The 12,831-nt window shown below is 48.7% G+C and overlaps 1 protein-coding gene across 10 annotated transcripts in view; it reads right to left on the reverse strand.

Moving 5' to 3' along the window:
- The window catches only part of SPRING1 (SREBF pathway regulator in golgi 1), a 186,546-nt gene that overhangs the window by 130,872 nt on the left and 42,843 nt on the right, over positions 1–12,831 (reverse strand). Inside the window, exon 6 of one of the 10 annotated variants that reach the window (XM_043901755.1) lies at positions 4,192–4,316. The exons of the other annotated variants lie outside the window; for them this stretch is intronic. Coding sequence (XP_043757690.1) covers positions 4,207–4,316 — 110 coding nt within the window. The 3' untranslated portion in view covers positions 4,192–4,206. Of the gene's footprint in view, positions 1–4,191; positions 4,317–12,831 lie in introns of those variants that run through there. 10 annotated transcript variants of the gene reach the window in all.

A 12,831-nucleotide genomic window follows, 5' to 3' on the forward strand; every position in this document is an offset into this window, starting at 1 on the left:
AAATGATGACAGTAAAAGGTTTGAGATCAATTCTCATCTTGTGTGCTCTGCAGCAGGGAGCTCTGATTGTGATTCGCAACATTCTCTCAGTGTCAGCTTCTCTTTGAAAACACAGAGAGTGAAAAATGTGTCCTTTACTTGAAAGAGGGAGGCCAGTTTGGGTAAGCACCAGCCTGAGTCAAGAGCCACTGAGAACAGGCTCTGACTGGGAAGAGTTGTGACACTCACTCTTCCTTGCCGATCTGCAAACCTGGTGGGGTCTACTGGACCCTGCGTCAGGAACCTGACCTATTGGGAGGTGACAGTCTCATTGACTGATTCTCTTCCAGCTAGGGTCATGTCACAGACTCATAGGGCCTGTCAGCACCAAAAAAAATGCCCAGAAGTTTCACCCCATTCTCAGGCCTGATCCTAAGAGGATAGCTTGTCCTACATCTTGGGTAACTGACTGCTGTGTTGACAGCAAACAACTGTGTGAGAAGTTAAAAGAGCGAGGGACGACCTGAGGCCCAGATGTGGACAATCCAAGAACCAGTGTCGATCCACCTATCATTCTGGGGTCCAAGTGGCCACCACATGAGGGCCTAGATGACCAGGGAGAGTCCAGCAGGTGTCATAGGACCAGTTAATAAGGTAAGGATTTAGTCCATCTGGTGCTGCTAACAGGGAAGCAAAGGATGAAGAGGCGATGTGGACTTCTGCCTCGGCCACCCAGGAATTTGGTCCACCTCCCCACATCCCACTCCACTCAATACCTCCCATGTATATTCTTTGAATTAGGTAATTCTCACTGCCTCAAAAGCCTGTAAAGTGCTATTTTTAACACTGCTTCAAGACAAGTTACCAATATGTGTCTCTGAGATAGAACATTCTGGAGCCACCAGTGTTCTCTTCTGTTTCAAGTTGTTCTCATGGCCTGTGTTTCTCTACCTAGAAACTCAATCTCTGCCCTCATTCCACCCTGTCCCATTCTTTGAGTTAAATGTCTCTCTTCCTACAAGACAGAAAGCCCTCTGAGGACAAGTGCTTTATCTCTCTTCTTCCTTGTTAGACAACAGAGCTGAGCTCACTGACTGGTGTATAATCAATATTCAGTGGCCTAACCGCTCCCCTCCCCCAACCATATTCCTTGCTGGGGGGCAGTGGAAGCCTTCCCTGTGCTATGTGGGGAAGCAAGACCCACAGGTTCCAGCAGCAGAGAGGAGCTCAGTCCTTAACACCAATGAACACTTGCAAATGGTCCCAGGACTCTTCTCGACCTTTTCAACCCTATGCCAGATATCATAGCTCAGTTCTGACTCAGGAGCCACCTGCGACAGTGGGACCTTGGGCTCCCCTTGTTCACCCCATTCCCCAGAGGCAGCAATGACACAACTTTAGAGTCCCAAGATTTTCACCAGACTCACCCCACCTCTGACCCCTGGGAGACCAGATTTAACTCACTTGAAATCAAAGTTTCCTTATGTGTCTTTTGGCAGGGGATGGGGGCGAGTGGATGTGGGAACCCTAAAAGGAGATGTTCTAATGAACTTATTTTCCTTCATTTAAGGGTAGGGAGGTTTTAGGTCATTTTAAAGATTCCTTCTCTGTTTTACTAAAGCTTTGTTTGTTTTCCCAGCAGATCTACTATGATAATTAACTAAGCTCCCTAGACTCCTCTCCCCAGGTGGCACTAGTGGTAAAGAACCTGCCTGTCAATGCAGGAGACATAATATGGGGGTTCGATCTCGGGTTGGGAAGATGCCCTGGAGAAGGGAATGAAAACCCACTCCAGTATTCTTGACTGGAAAATCCCAAGAACAGAGGAGCCTGGCTGGCTACAGTCCATAGGGTCACAAAGAGTCGGACAAGACTGAAGCAACTTAGCACGAACAGATTCCTCATGGGAGGGACATGGTTTTAGTAGGCTGTGAACCCGTTGTGGATATTCATGGCTTTTGATCCTTTTTTAAAAGATTGAAAATCGTTGGTATAGAAGAAGCAGCAGAATCTTCGTAAGAAAAAGGCTTGTGTTCAAACCCCAGCTCCCCACCTTCAAAATGAAGTAACTCTGGGCAGACTGTTTATGTCATGTTGGAAGTTCTATAGAGGGCTGTTGAGGGGTCTTTCTACATGGAAGCCCTCCTGGGCTACCAGGTCAGAGTGCACTCGTGTTCTCTGGGAATTTCAGCCTGACGTCCTTAGGCAGTGACATCCGCTCTCTTCACCCACGACTGCAGGTGATTCCGTCCTACAGACGAGGAAACAGGCCAAGGGAGGTTACTGAACATCCCTGATAATGATAGAGAGGGGCTGAATCTTGCAAGCAGAAGGGAAGAGGAAAAGGAAAAAAAAAAAAACCCAAACCCAAAATCATGCTTCTTTGTTCGCCTTCTGGAACTCAGACTCCCGACTTGCCAGAGCGAGTGTTGCGTTGAGTCCTGGAATGTTTTTCAAGACGAAGATAGCTTCCCCATCCTGTCGTGTTTTTCACTCTCCCCTGACTCCCACCTGCTTGTTGCTGTCTGCTGGTGTCACACCTTCTGCACACTCGGAGCTCAGAGCTGAGTCGGGCTGGGTGAAACCGGGGCTCCATCTGCCTGCGTGCTTGCTGGGGGGTGTCTGAAGGTAACTTTGTGCCGGCACCCTTTGCCAGGAGGCTGAGAAGCCTTCTGCAGTGCCACCCGGCTCCCATCCACTCTCGGCAGAAGAAGTCGGTACCAAATCCAGCCCCTGGTGCCACTCAGCCAGATGGCAGGGGAAGCAAAACAAAAGTGACCTTGTTAGCAGACTGTGTCTTCCCCGGGAGAAGCTATTTTTGTTGTGGTTGTGAACTGAAGTTGTCTCGGCTGAGTTCTCCTTCCCTGCGAGGCTGTGGAATGTTAATTTGTTCCAAAGTTCAGTATTTTGATTAGAACCAGGAGTGCCAGATTTTGTCAGAAATATTTTGGAATGGGGTAGGCTCATGCGCGCTCACTCTTGCCGGCTCGCTGTCTCCCCTCCCTCTCCCTCTCTCTCTTGGCCGCTGTACAAAGTAAATGTTGCTGCAGCAGCTGCTCTGGGGCAGCAGCCCAGCACAAATCGGCGCTGAGGGGTGAACCCGCTCTTCCCTGCGTGCGGCCGTGACCTCATCGCCACAGAGGCACCCGGACTGGGGAGAGACGTGAGACGGTACCGTCAGGACACACCCTGGGTTAGTGTGGAAAGAGCCGAGAGCCTGACCCAGAGCCTGGAACACAGGGGTCCTCAGTAAAGAAATGTGTGCTGGAGGAAAACATGAGCTTCTCCAAGCCTCAAGGCCGGCAGAATTTCTGCAGCCAAGAGGTCACACTCAAAGTTTGAATTCACATTCAAAGGTTTTGGATTCCGAAAACCCTCCAGGTCTTTATCTTTGGTTCTTTTCCCTGATCATCTTCACTTCTCTCTCTCTCTTATGAGTTATGAACCCAAGTCCTGTACAAGTATATTCTGCATTGCAGAATAAACACAAGCTAAGATGAAAGTGCCCACCAGCCTCCAGCCCCAGTCCTAGCCCTCTAGGCCTTTTTGGACGTAATGAGGTATAGGCCCTTCGCCACTGCCTCATGGTGATTTGATTGTATCAAACCTATTACTTGTCATCAGTCTGGTGGATGAAAATCAGCTTTTGATTTTGGATTTGATTTTTTTGTTTGCTTGTTTTATAGCATAAGAGTGGTTAAAAGCATGGACTTTGAACCCAGCTTTCCTGTGATCTGATCCCAGCCTAGTAGTAGAAGCAGCAGCAGCAGCAGCTGTGTGGACAGGTTACTCAACCTGGCTGAGAGTCCATTTCCTCGTGTGTGGGATAGGAAGGTTTCAGTGCTTAGTTCCAGGATGGCTGGGGGTGCTGAATGGACTCACACATGCAGAGTATTCAGATCGGGCTGGCCCGTGCAGCACCCTGTGTTGGGGGGTGGGGGTGGTTATCATCAACACCATGATCTCCCTGGTCACACATACCCCTGGCCCCACACTGTCTCTCAATTTTGGGCTCGACAATTTCCCAGGGCTCCCAGGTTCCACACCACACAGAACTCTGGAGCAGGGATTTCTGGGCTTTTGTTCCAGCCTCTGTGCAAAGAGAGAACAAATACTTGGGGAGGAGCAACTTTCCTGCTTCTTCCAGCTGGGACAACGAAAGTCTCATGGGTGGAGGGATATCTCCAGATGCACAGAGGCCACAGAGACAGAGCCAGGATAAGCATCCTACAGGACAGCTCTCCTCTTCCTCTCCAGGGCCAGCGCTGACTGCAAGGGCGGCTGTTGAGGAGGATTCCGAAGCACAGTAGAGATGCTGATGGGGAAGCCATGCTTTGCTGTGAACACGAGTGGTGGTGCCTGCTGTTTCCTGTTCCTGCTGCCCCCGCTCACCTCCCGCCCTTTCCACTCCACCACCAACCTCCACTGGTTTGCCTGCCATCAGTGAGAGTAAGGGATAAAAGTTCTGCTGAACCCAGGATGCTCAGGCTTTGCTTCTGGGGCCCTTTCTTCCTCCGCCTGATCTAGTTTCCTGTGAATGGTCATCTCCAGCAGACAAAACTGGATGCCCTGGCCGCTCCCTCAGCCATACTGTGGCCAAAGTGGAGGCTTGGTGGGACTCTTGAGTGGGTGTTCAGAGACACAGCAACACAGCCCCCAGGTAAGAATCATTTAGAAGCACCAGTAAGCCTGTGGTGAAGACCCAGCTCTCTGAGATGCCTGTGTACTCCAGGCCTCGGATCGATACTTGGAGGGGAGGAGCAGGTGTGAGTGCTATATACACAGAGGCGGGCGCTGCAGTTCCAGGCTACGGCTCCTCAGGAGCCCAGCCGGCTTCCCTCTCCCTCTCATTTCCCTTTGCAGGGCCAGGAGACCGTGGGGGTTCTGCTGCAGGCTGACATCTGCTGCTACACACACCTGTGCTAGATGCCTTCCATGCAGACCAACTGTCTGTCCTTCCTCTCTTCCCTTCAGCAGCTCTTCCTCCCTTTTCCCCCAAGGGAGCCTTTCAAATGGATGTGCAAACTGCAGGCAGACGCTCAGGGTGCTTCCTGGACTGTCCAAGTACAGGACAGCCAGCACTTCTTCCTCAGTACCTGGGCAGCCAGATCCCCGAGCCTCCGGAGAGCTCACAGGTGGGTGAGCTCACCTGTGAGCTTTGGGAAAACCCAGTAGGAACAAAGTCCATGCTAGCCAAGCAGATCCCACGGGCAAAGTGTCTCTACCCGGCACAGTGATGCTTCCGGTCGATTTAATGATTTCTGTCCTCCGTTGGTTCTAGGTTGTTAACCAGAAGAAGAGGGGCACATATACTGGATCACCTGGAGTTTTTTCTTTCTTATTTATTTATTTTTATTATTTTTGGTTGTGCTGGGTCTTTGTTGCTGTGTGCAGCCTTACAGACCCTAAGTACATGGGCTTCAGTAGTTGCAGCACGTGGGTTCAGTAATTGTGGCGCGTGGGCTTAGCTGCTCCTCAGCATGTGGAATCTTCCCGGACCAGGGGTCAAACCCATGTCCCTTGCATTGAGAGGTGGATTTTTATCTACTGTACCACCAGGTATGTCCTCACCTGGAGTTTTTTCAACATTCACCTGGCCAGTCTCCACACCTCCCACTCCCAGGCAAACTGGGGAGGAGAATTAGTTGAAAGATGTCCCTAGGCCGAGGTAACACTAATAGACCCCTTCTCTACCACTACCACTGCTATCCTTGTGCATTTAAGCTCTGAAATAAAAATCAGTAATTACTGACACAACAGGGGAAAGGATGGTCTCTTCAACACATGGTGGTGGGAAAACTGGATATCCACAAGCAAAAGAATGAAGCTAAAGAGGTATCTAAACATGGGATGTCTCAGTCTTTAAATGCCAAAGTGCATGGTCAGTCTTAGAATGTGTAAAGGGGATGCAGCTAGTCCTCAAACTCATTTGACGGCAGGCTCCTTCTGGATCCCCCTCTTTGAGGAGGATTTTTATAATACGTGCCAGTAGATGCTGAACCAAAAGATTTTGCTTAGAGTAGGAAGAATTCATCCTGCCTGGGATTAGAGAGAGCTGGAGGGGAGCATGCCGAGTTAAAGAGGTTCCTCCTGTCCTTTCATTCATTCACTCAGCACACACTGTTGAACACACACTAAGAGTTGGGCCTTTTGACACACACTGAAGATATGGAGATGGATAAGAAATGGGCCCCCTTCACCCTCACACAGTCCAGGAAAATCCAAATAGCAGGGCTCCCTGCTGCCCCACCAAGCGAACTTAGGCCAAATAGTGGAAGTTATGGGCTCAAATATTTGAACTTCACTGGGAATGGGGAAGAGGGGACAGGCAGGGAGGTGAAATAGGAAAGTATTATAAAGGCCCAAGAAACAGATGATGAGGGCCTGGGTGGCAGAAGGAGAGTGGGATCCAAGAAACACTAGACTTGTCCTGTCAACCAACAGGTGACTCTAGAAGGCTGATTTATTCTGGGCACTGTGGGGATACAGGAAAATAAACACAAGGCATGATTCTGAGCCTGCAGGAGTTTCCATCTAGTTGATCCACTAACTATCCATGAACTATCTTCTCCACGAGGCTTATCAACTTTGTCAGAAGCAAACACATCCCAGGACTAAAGGAATGGAGATGAAAATGGCACTCAGACCCAGGCGTAGAGAACACAGCAGGGGAACAGGAAGACTGACCAGCTCCTTCAGTGCCAGCTGTCACACCCAGACAACCACTAGGTGACAGATGGAAACGCTGTACCTTTTCTCTCCCACGATAGCCAGAATAATACCAGAGTAAGAGAGGAAGGAAATAGAACAGAACGAGAACAAGGGTGGGGTGCAAATGAACAAGCTAAATGGGACAACAAACAACAAGGCACAGTGGCAGCTGCCAAGCTGAGCTGTGCTGAAAGCTGAGAACTGGCCCCGAGGTCAGGGGTGACCCCAGACATTCAGAAGGGCCAGCGACTTCTACAATGTACTTTGGGAGCTGTGACTCGCTAAAATGGCATTCTGCCCCCTCCCAATCACTTCCTGACCCCTAAAATAAATGGAAACCAATAATGAGGTGAACCACGAATGCAGGTTGAGGAGAACACGCACCTGTCAAGGAAAGAGGCCAGAGACAGAAGTGAAATTCAAAGTTGATGTTCTATTAGTTTCTTCTTGCAATTTGTGAGTCTTAGAGTCACAAACCCAGACTTAGTGTTCCTTTGGAGCATTCTGGGCTGTGCAATGGTGATATGTGCTCGCTCCTGTGGGGGTTGGGGGGAAGAGGATGCTGGAGAGACTGTGTCTTTTCATCTCTAAGCACTCGGAGGCCTCCTGCAGGCAGCTTTGGAAACCCAGTCCTGTGGTATGCAACCTAGGTTAGGACACTAACAAGGGCTGCTACCACATAGGTGATGAGATGGTGAGAATGTGAGGGCAGGGGAAGGAAGGAGGAAGGGAGAGGGGACTACTGGTCTCTCCAGAATGAGAAACAGAAAGGACAGGAACTTGCCTGGTGTAGGTTTGAGTCCCAAGTGACTTTCACGCTGGGGAAAAACCCCCCAAATGCTAAACCAACTCTGACTCTGTTTCCCCCTTGTGCAGTTAGGATGTCACCAGGCTCCTTAGCAGACACACGTGTTTTCTTTAGACTCCAGCATGGCTTGGGCCTAAAGGGCAGTACTGGATGGAGAAATGTATCCATGGTACTCAGTATTCTGAATATGACTCAGGAATGCTTTAACAGAGCCTGCCCCGGGTTCCCAACACCACTCAGCCCCCCTTGCAGGAGCTTGGGTTTTCAAGATATTCCTGTTTTACTGACAAGCAAGGGAGAAGGGAACTGTCCCCTGACAACTAGCCTACAGCTGACAACTTAAACACCAAAGATTCCAACTCCTGCGTCTCCTTCTATGCTGTGGTGGAGGGGTTGTCAAACTACAACCCACAGGCCAAACCTGGTCCAAGGCCCACAAGTTAAAAACGGTTTTTACATTTCTTAATGATTGGGTTGGGGGTGGGTGGGGGGCAGGGAATGCAAAAGAAGAATATTTTGTGAGAAGTGAATATTATTTAAAATTAAAAATTTTCATCCATAAAAAGTTTTATTGACCAACAACCATGCCAACTCATGATGTAGTGTCTACAGCTGCTTTTGCACCTTAACCACAGAGCTGAGCAGTTGCAACAGAGACCGTATGGCCCAAAGAGCTGGAAATATCCACTCCCAGGCCCTTAATAGAAAAAGTGCGTCCCTCGGGGGCCAGCGGTGTTGGCTGCTGGGCGTTGAGACCCTGGCCGGGAACTGACTTCAGAGCGGCTCACCGGAGGTTCCCCGCTGCCCCCGTGGCAGCCACTCATCTGGCAGGTGCAAAGGTCCTACTCCCTGGCCTCCACGGGGGATGCTTCTCCAGGGAGCCCCGTGGGAATGCCTGATACCTGCTGCATCTGCTCGGTCCTGCCCTCACTCCCTTACAGATGCTCTTCCCCAGAGCACACTCCGGGAATCTACATGCAATCTCTGTCTCAGAATCTATTTCCTGAAGGCCCCATCCAGGTTGGGGGAGCATAATGAAATTTGAGGCAAAATACTGTCTTTTCTTCTCCACTAATCACAGACCAGCAGCTGTGTCTCAGTTTCTTTTTAACATAATTTGATGCCTGATCAATTTCAAACCAGTTCTCATTCTGGTGACTAGATTTAATAGAGAGAATTTGAGGATAGGGAGCATAATGGTTTTCTATTCTTTTTAAAAATATTTATTTATTTGGCTGTACCAGGTCTTAGCTGCAGCACACAGGGTCTTCAGTCTTCATTTCAGATGTGGGATCTTTAGTAGTGGCATGTTAACTCTTAGGTGCAGCATGTGGGATCTAGTTCCCTGACCAGAGATCATACCTGGGTCGCTTGCACTGGCAGCGTGAAGTCTTAGCCACTGGACCACCAGGGAAGTCCCCATGGGAGCATCATTGGTTTTTCAGTCAGCTTTTCCTATTGATATCTTTAGAAGTCATCCAGACTGCCCTGCTTAAAACTTATCGATTTCCCACTGCCCTGGGGCAAAGGTCACAATAACATTCATGTCCCATATGGTCCTGTCTTGTCTCTAGCTTCACTTTATCCCTGCGTCCCCTTATTCTCTGCACTACACATCTCTGACACTCTCCAAAGGTTAGTTCCCCTACCACAGGGCCTTTGCATGTGCTGCCTCTATTGCCAGGTCCACTGAATTAAGTACTGTTTATTCTCTGGATCTCAGTTTAGTTGTCTCTTCCTCAGGGCAGCTTTTCCTGGGCTGATTTCTCCATTAGACACAGCCAAGGACCCACAATACCTTAGGGGCCCAGGAGAAAAATGCTTAACTTCTTTTAAAATCAGAAGAACAAAGTGACTATAATAGCAACTATATATTGATGAATCTAGCCTGGGTTTATACTAACTCCATTGTAAAATGTAATTTTTAAAAAGAATGGGGTCCCCCAAGGCCTGATTAATGCAACCCAGACCTTTTCTGACCTCCTCAACCTCCCAGCACCACTAATGGGTCAGTTGACCCCATTAAATGCCTGCAAGGTGCCCTGAACTCTTCTATCAGAGCACTTACCTCTACTGTCATCTTGCACCTGTCACCTAAACTACAAGCTCGATGAGGGCAGGGGCCACATCAGACACACTCCGACAGCATCGTGTCCGACGTGGCACCTGGCTCATCATATAAGCTCAAGAGATACATGCTGCAGGTGTGAGGACGGGAAGGCGACCCACCTGCACAACTCAGCCTACTTTTTAAGCAAGAAACTCACTCCATCTGCTTTCAACCACCCACTTCACTGGCGGGTCGAGGGGAGGGGACAGGACGGAAACCCAGAGGAAGGACTCACAATGGACTTAGGAGAATGGACCTTGCCAAGCTTTTCCCCTTGGGGAGGGGGGCAGGGACGACAGAGATGAAGTATAAACAAACATTTCCTTGTCTGGTAGGTCATTTTGTAATTATGCGCAGGTCAAGCACTTTAGACTCCCGGAAGTCAGACAATATCTGCTTCCAGAGGCCATTAATGCTCAAGGGCCCCCCAGAGTGAAGGGGGACTTTCATTACCAGGTCTTGTCCTATTCGGGCAGGAAGCGTGCTAAGTGACAGTCCAGAGTGAAACAACGGAGCCAGGAAAAAGCAATAGGAAGGGGCACTGACCTCAGAGTTCAGAGAAGAGGAGGGGCAACAAAGCAAATGTGCTGTGAACTCAGGGAATCAGCCAAGCCAGCCTGAAGCCCTGAGCAAGGTGCTCTGGGGGAAAGGGGTAAGACTTGGCAAGGGGACTGGAGAGCGGTGCTGGCCCCCGGGACGGTCTACACTGCCACTGGGGCTCTCTGCTGGTGGGAAATGTGTGGACCCTTTAAGAGAAAGCAGATGAGGCTGCTGCCAGATGCGGGACCTGGTTCTTGCCACGTGGCTGCCCCTTCATTCATGTCCATTCAGCAACAATGGCAGGGACCGTCCAGTTCACCCTCATTGGTGGGGTTACATCGATCAGGTTGGAGGGTGAAGAGGATAAAGGCGAAGCTTGACTGGCAGCCCAAAGGAAAACATAACCACACACACACACCCACACACAACCCCCAACTGGTAGCAAACAGGATGAACTGGTGGCCGCGAGCCAAGATCCTCTGGGCTCACACTTGACACTGGCTTGGTGGCACAGCCGCCGGGCTTCCCTTTGCCGGAACGAGGCGGGTTATGGGAAGAGGCGCCGGCATTCTTAAAATTCCCCTGTCCATTAAAAAAAAAAAAAAAAAAAATTCCCCTGTCCTCACAGACCTAAAATTAACAAGACTGTTTACACTGCTGGATATGGATTCGGAACATAATATTAGTAAACAATATAATAAGGATCCAGTGATCCAATGGTCTGAACTGCAGTTGTCTGTGCCTGTGGCAACCAATTGCCAGTGCATTTAAAAGGCTGTAACTGTCCTAATTATGTCATTGGCCTTTGTATTCAGGGATGACAGATGCTGTCCCTGTATGTGGCAAAGAGCATCAAAGAAGGAATCATGTCACCTTTTTCTTCAAATGGCTTTTTGAGACACCATTCACGTACCATACAATTCAATGTGTTTTTTCTTATATATTCACAGGGTTGTGCAACCATTACCGCAATCTAATTTTAGAACATTTTTGTCTCCCCTAAAAGAAACTCCATACCAATAGCAGTGAATCCGAGTTCCCCTTCCCTCCACCCTCTAGAAACCACGAATCTCCTTTCTGTTTCTATGGTTTAGCTTATTCTATGTATTCCATATAAATAGAATCCTACAGTGTGATCTTGGGGTCCTGGCTTTCACTGAGCATCGTATTTTCAAGGTTTGTCCTTGAAAATTAGATTTTGGGGCATCTACCTGTATCACGTCAACCATTTTCATTGCCAAATATTATTCCATTGTATGGATATGTTGCGTTTTGTTTCTTGATTCACCTGCTGATGGCCATCTGGGCTGTTTTCCACCTTCGGGCTATTATGGCTAATGCTGCTGTGAACACCGGCACGCTCAACCAGGTAACATCTAAAATGGCAGCTGCACTGATTATCGCACAACTTCAAACCCTGAGTATCTTTCTTCTAACCTCACACATTGTATGAAAACACACTATGCTTTCCAACTTATCTTTTCCTATAAGGCAGTTTTGTGTAAAGGGATCATGGCAGACTATGGGTTGGAACAGTGGAGACTGTGAAGAGACAACACCTGAATGATTTGGAAAGGCAAAATTGCTCAGCTAGGCAGTGCTTCTTACGTAACAACTGTGTGATGTGTGTGAATTGCACATCAGTACGCTTATAAGACAGGCTATACGCAAAAGGTGCAAATCTTGGGCCCAAAGACCAAATTCATCCCCATGGACATGCTGTGTTGAGCCAGCATATTATCTTAAAACTGTTGTATCCGACATTTTAAAAAAATATGATAAAAATCTTGATTTCTGCTCTCTCTTGGAAGTGCAGAAGCTCTAGCCTCACAAGGACTTGCCCTTTTGGATGGGGTCACCTTATCCCAAGACTCCACGGATCCCCTTCTTCCCTGGTTTTGAGGCCAGGCTCGGCTGTCACTGATCATTTACATGCACTGTTGTTTCTATGATGACAAAAGAACCCTCTCTCTGTAGCCAGGCCTCCACCAAAAATCTAGGTGAGCAAGCTTCAAGACAAATGGAGAAAGCATATTCCTTTGTGGAGAAGCAGATCACTCCTTTGTGATTTAAGGAGCACAGTCATCTGCGTATGGTTGCGTCATACTGCATGCGTCACTCCTGCCTGAGGCCTCTCTGTGCTCCATAGGTGTTAGAGTCTGCAACCCTAGGCCTGCAGTCTTCTCATGTGTGTTTGTGGCATCTCTCCTATCTGAGCATATCTCCTAGGTTCTTTGAGGACCATCCCTCTAGTTTCTTTTTGTATCCATCACCCCTGGTTCCCTGAAGCACCTCCTATGGGACTATCAACGAAAGATGCCTCGATATATTAACATAACAGGCTATCAAATCCAATAAAATATTTGAAGATGATAAGTGCATTCATTAAGCACTTGCTGTATGCCTGAGTCTGTTCTAAGCTTCTCAGACACTCAGGTCTTCACCTGCCCCGTGACAAACAAGGCAGGTGAGCTGTCCAAAGTCACCTAGTAAATGGTGGAGCTGGATTTGAAGTTTGGTGGTCAGATTCTGGAACCCACCCTCTTAACTACGAGTCTAGATGGCTGCTCTAGGTTGACTTTTCTTGGATGTGAGGTCTCTTTTATAACCAACTGAGAGAAACTGAAGCACAAAATGGTCCAAGTCTCACTCAGGATCAAATTAAGCCTGAGCGCCCAGGACT

Source organism: Cervus elaphus, chromosome 5 (genome assembly GCF_910594005.1).
Source record: "Cervus elaphus chromosome 5, mCerEla1.1, whole genome shotgun sequence".
Taxonomy (NCBI): Eukaryota; Metazoa; Chordata; class Mammalia; order Artiodactyla; family Cervidae; genus Cervus; species Cervus elaphus.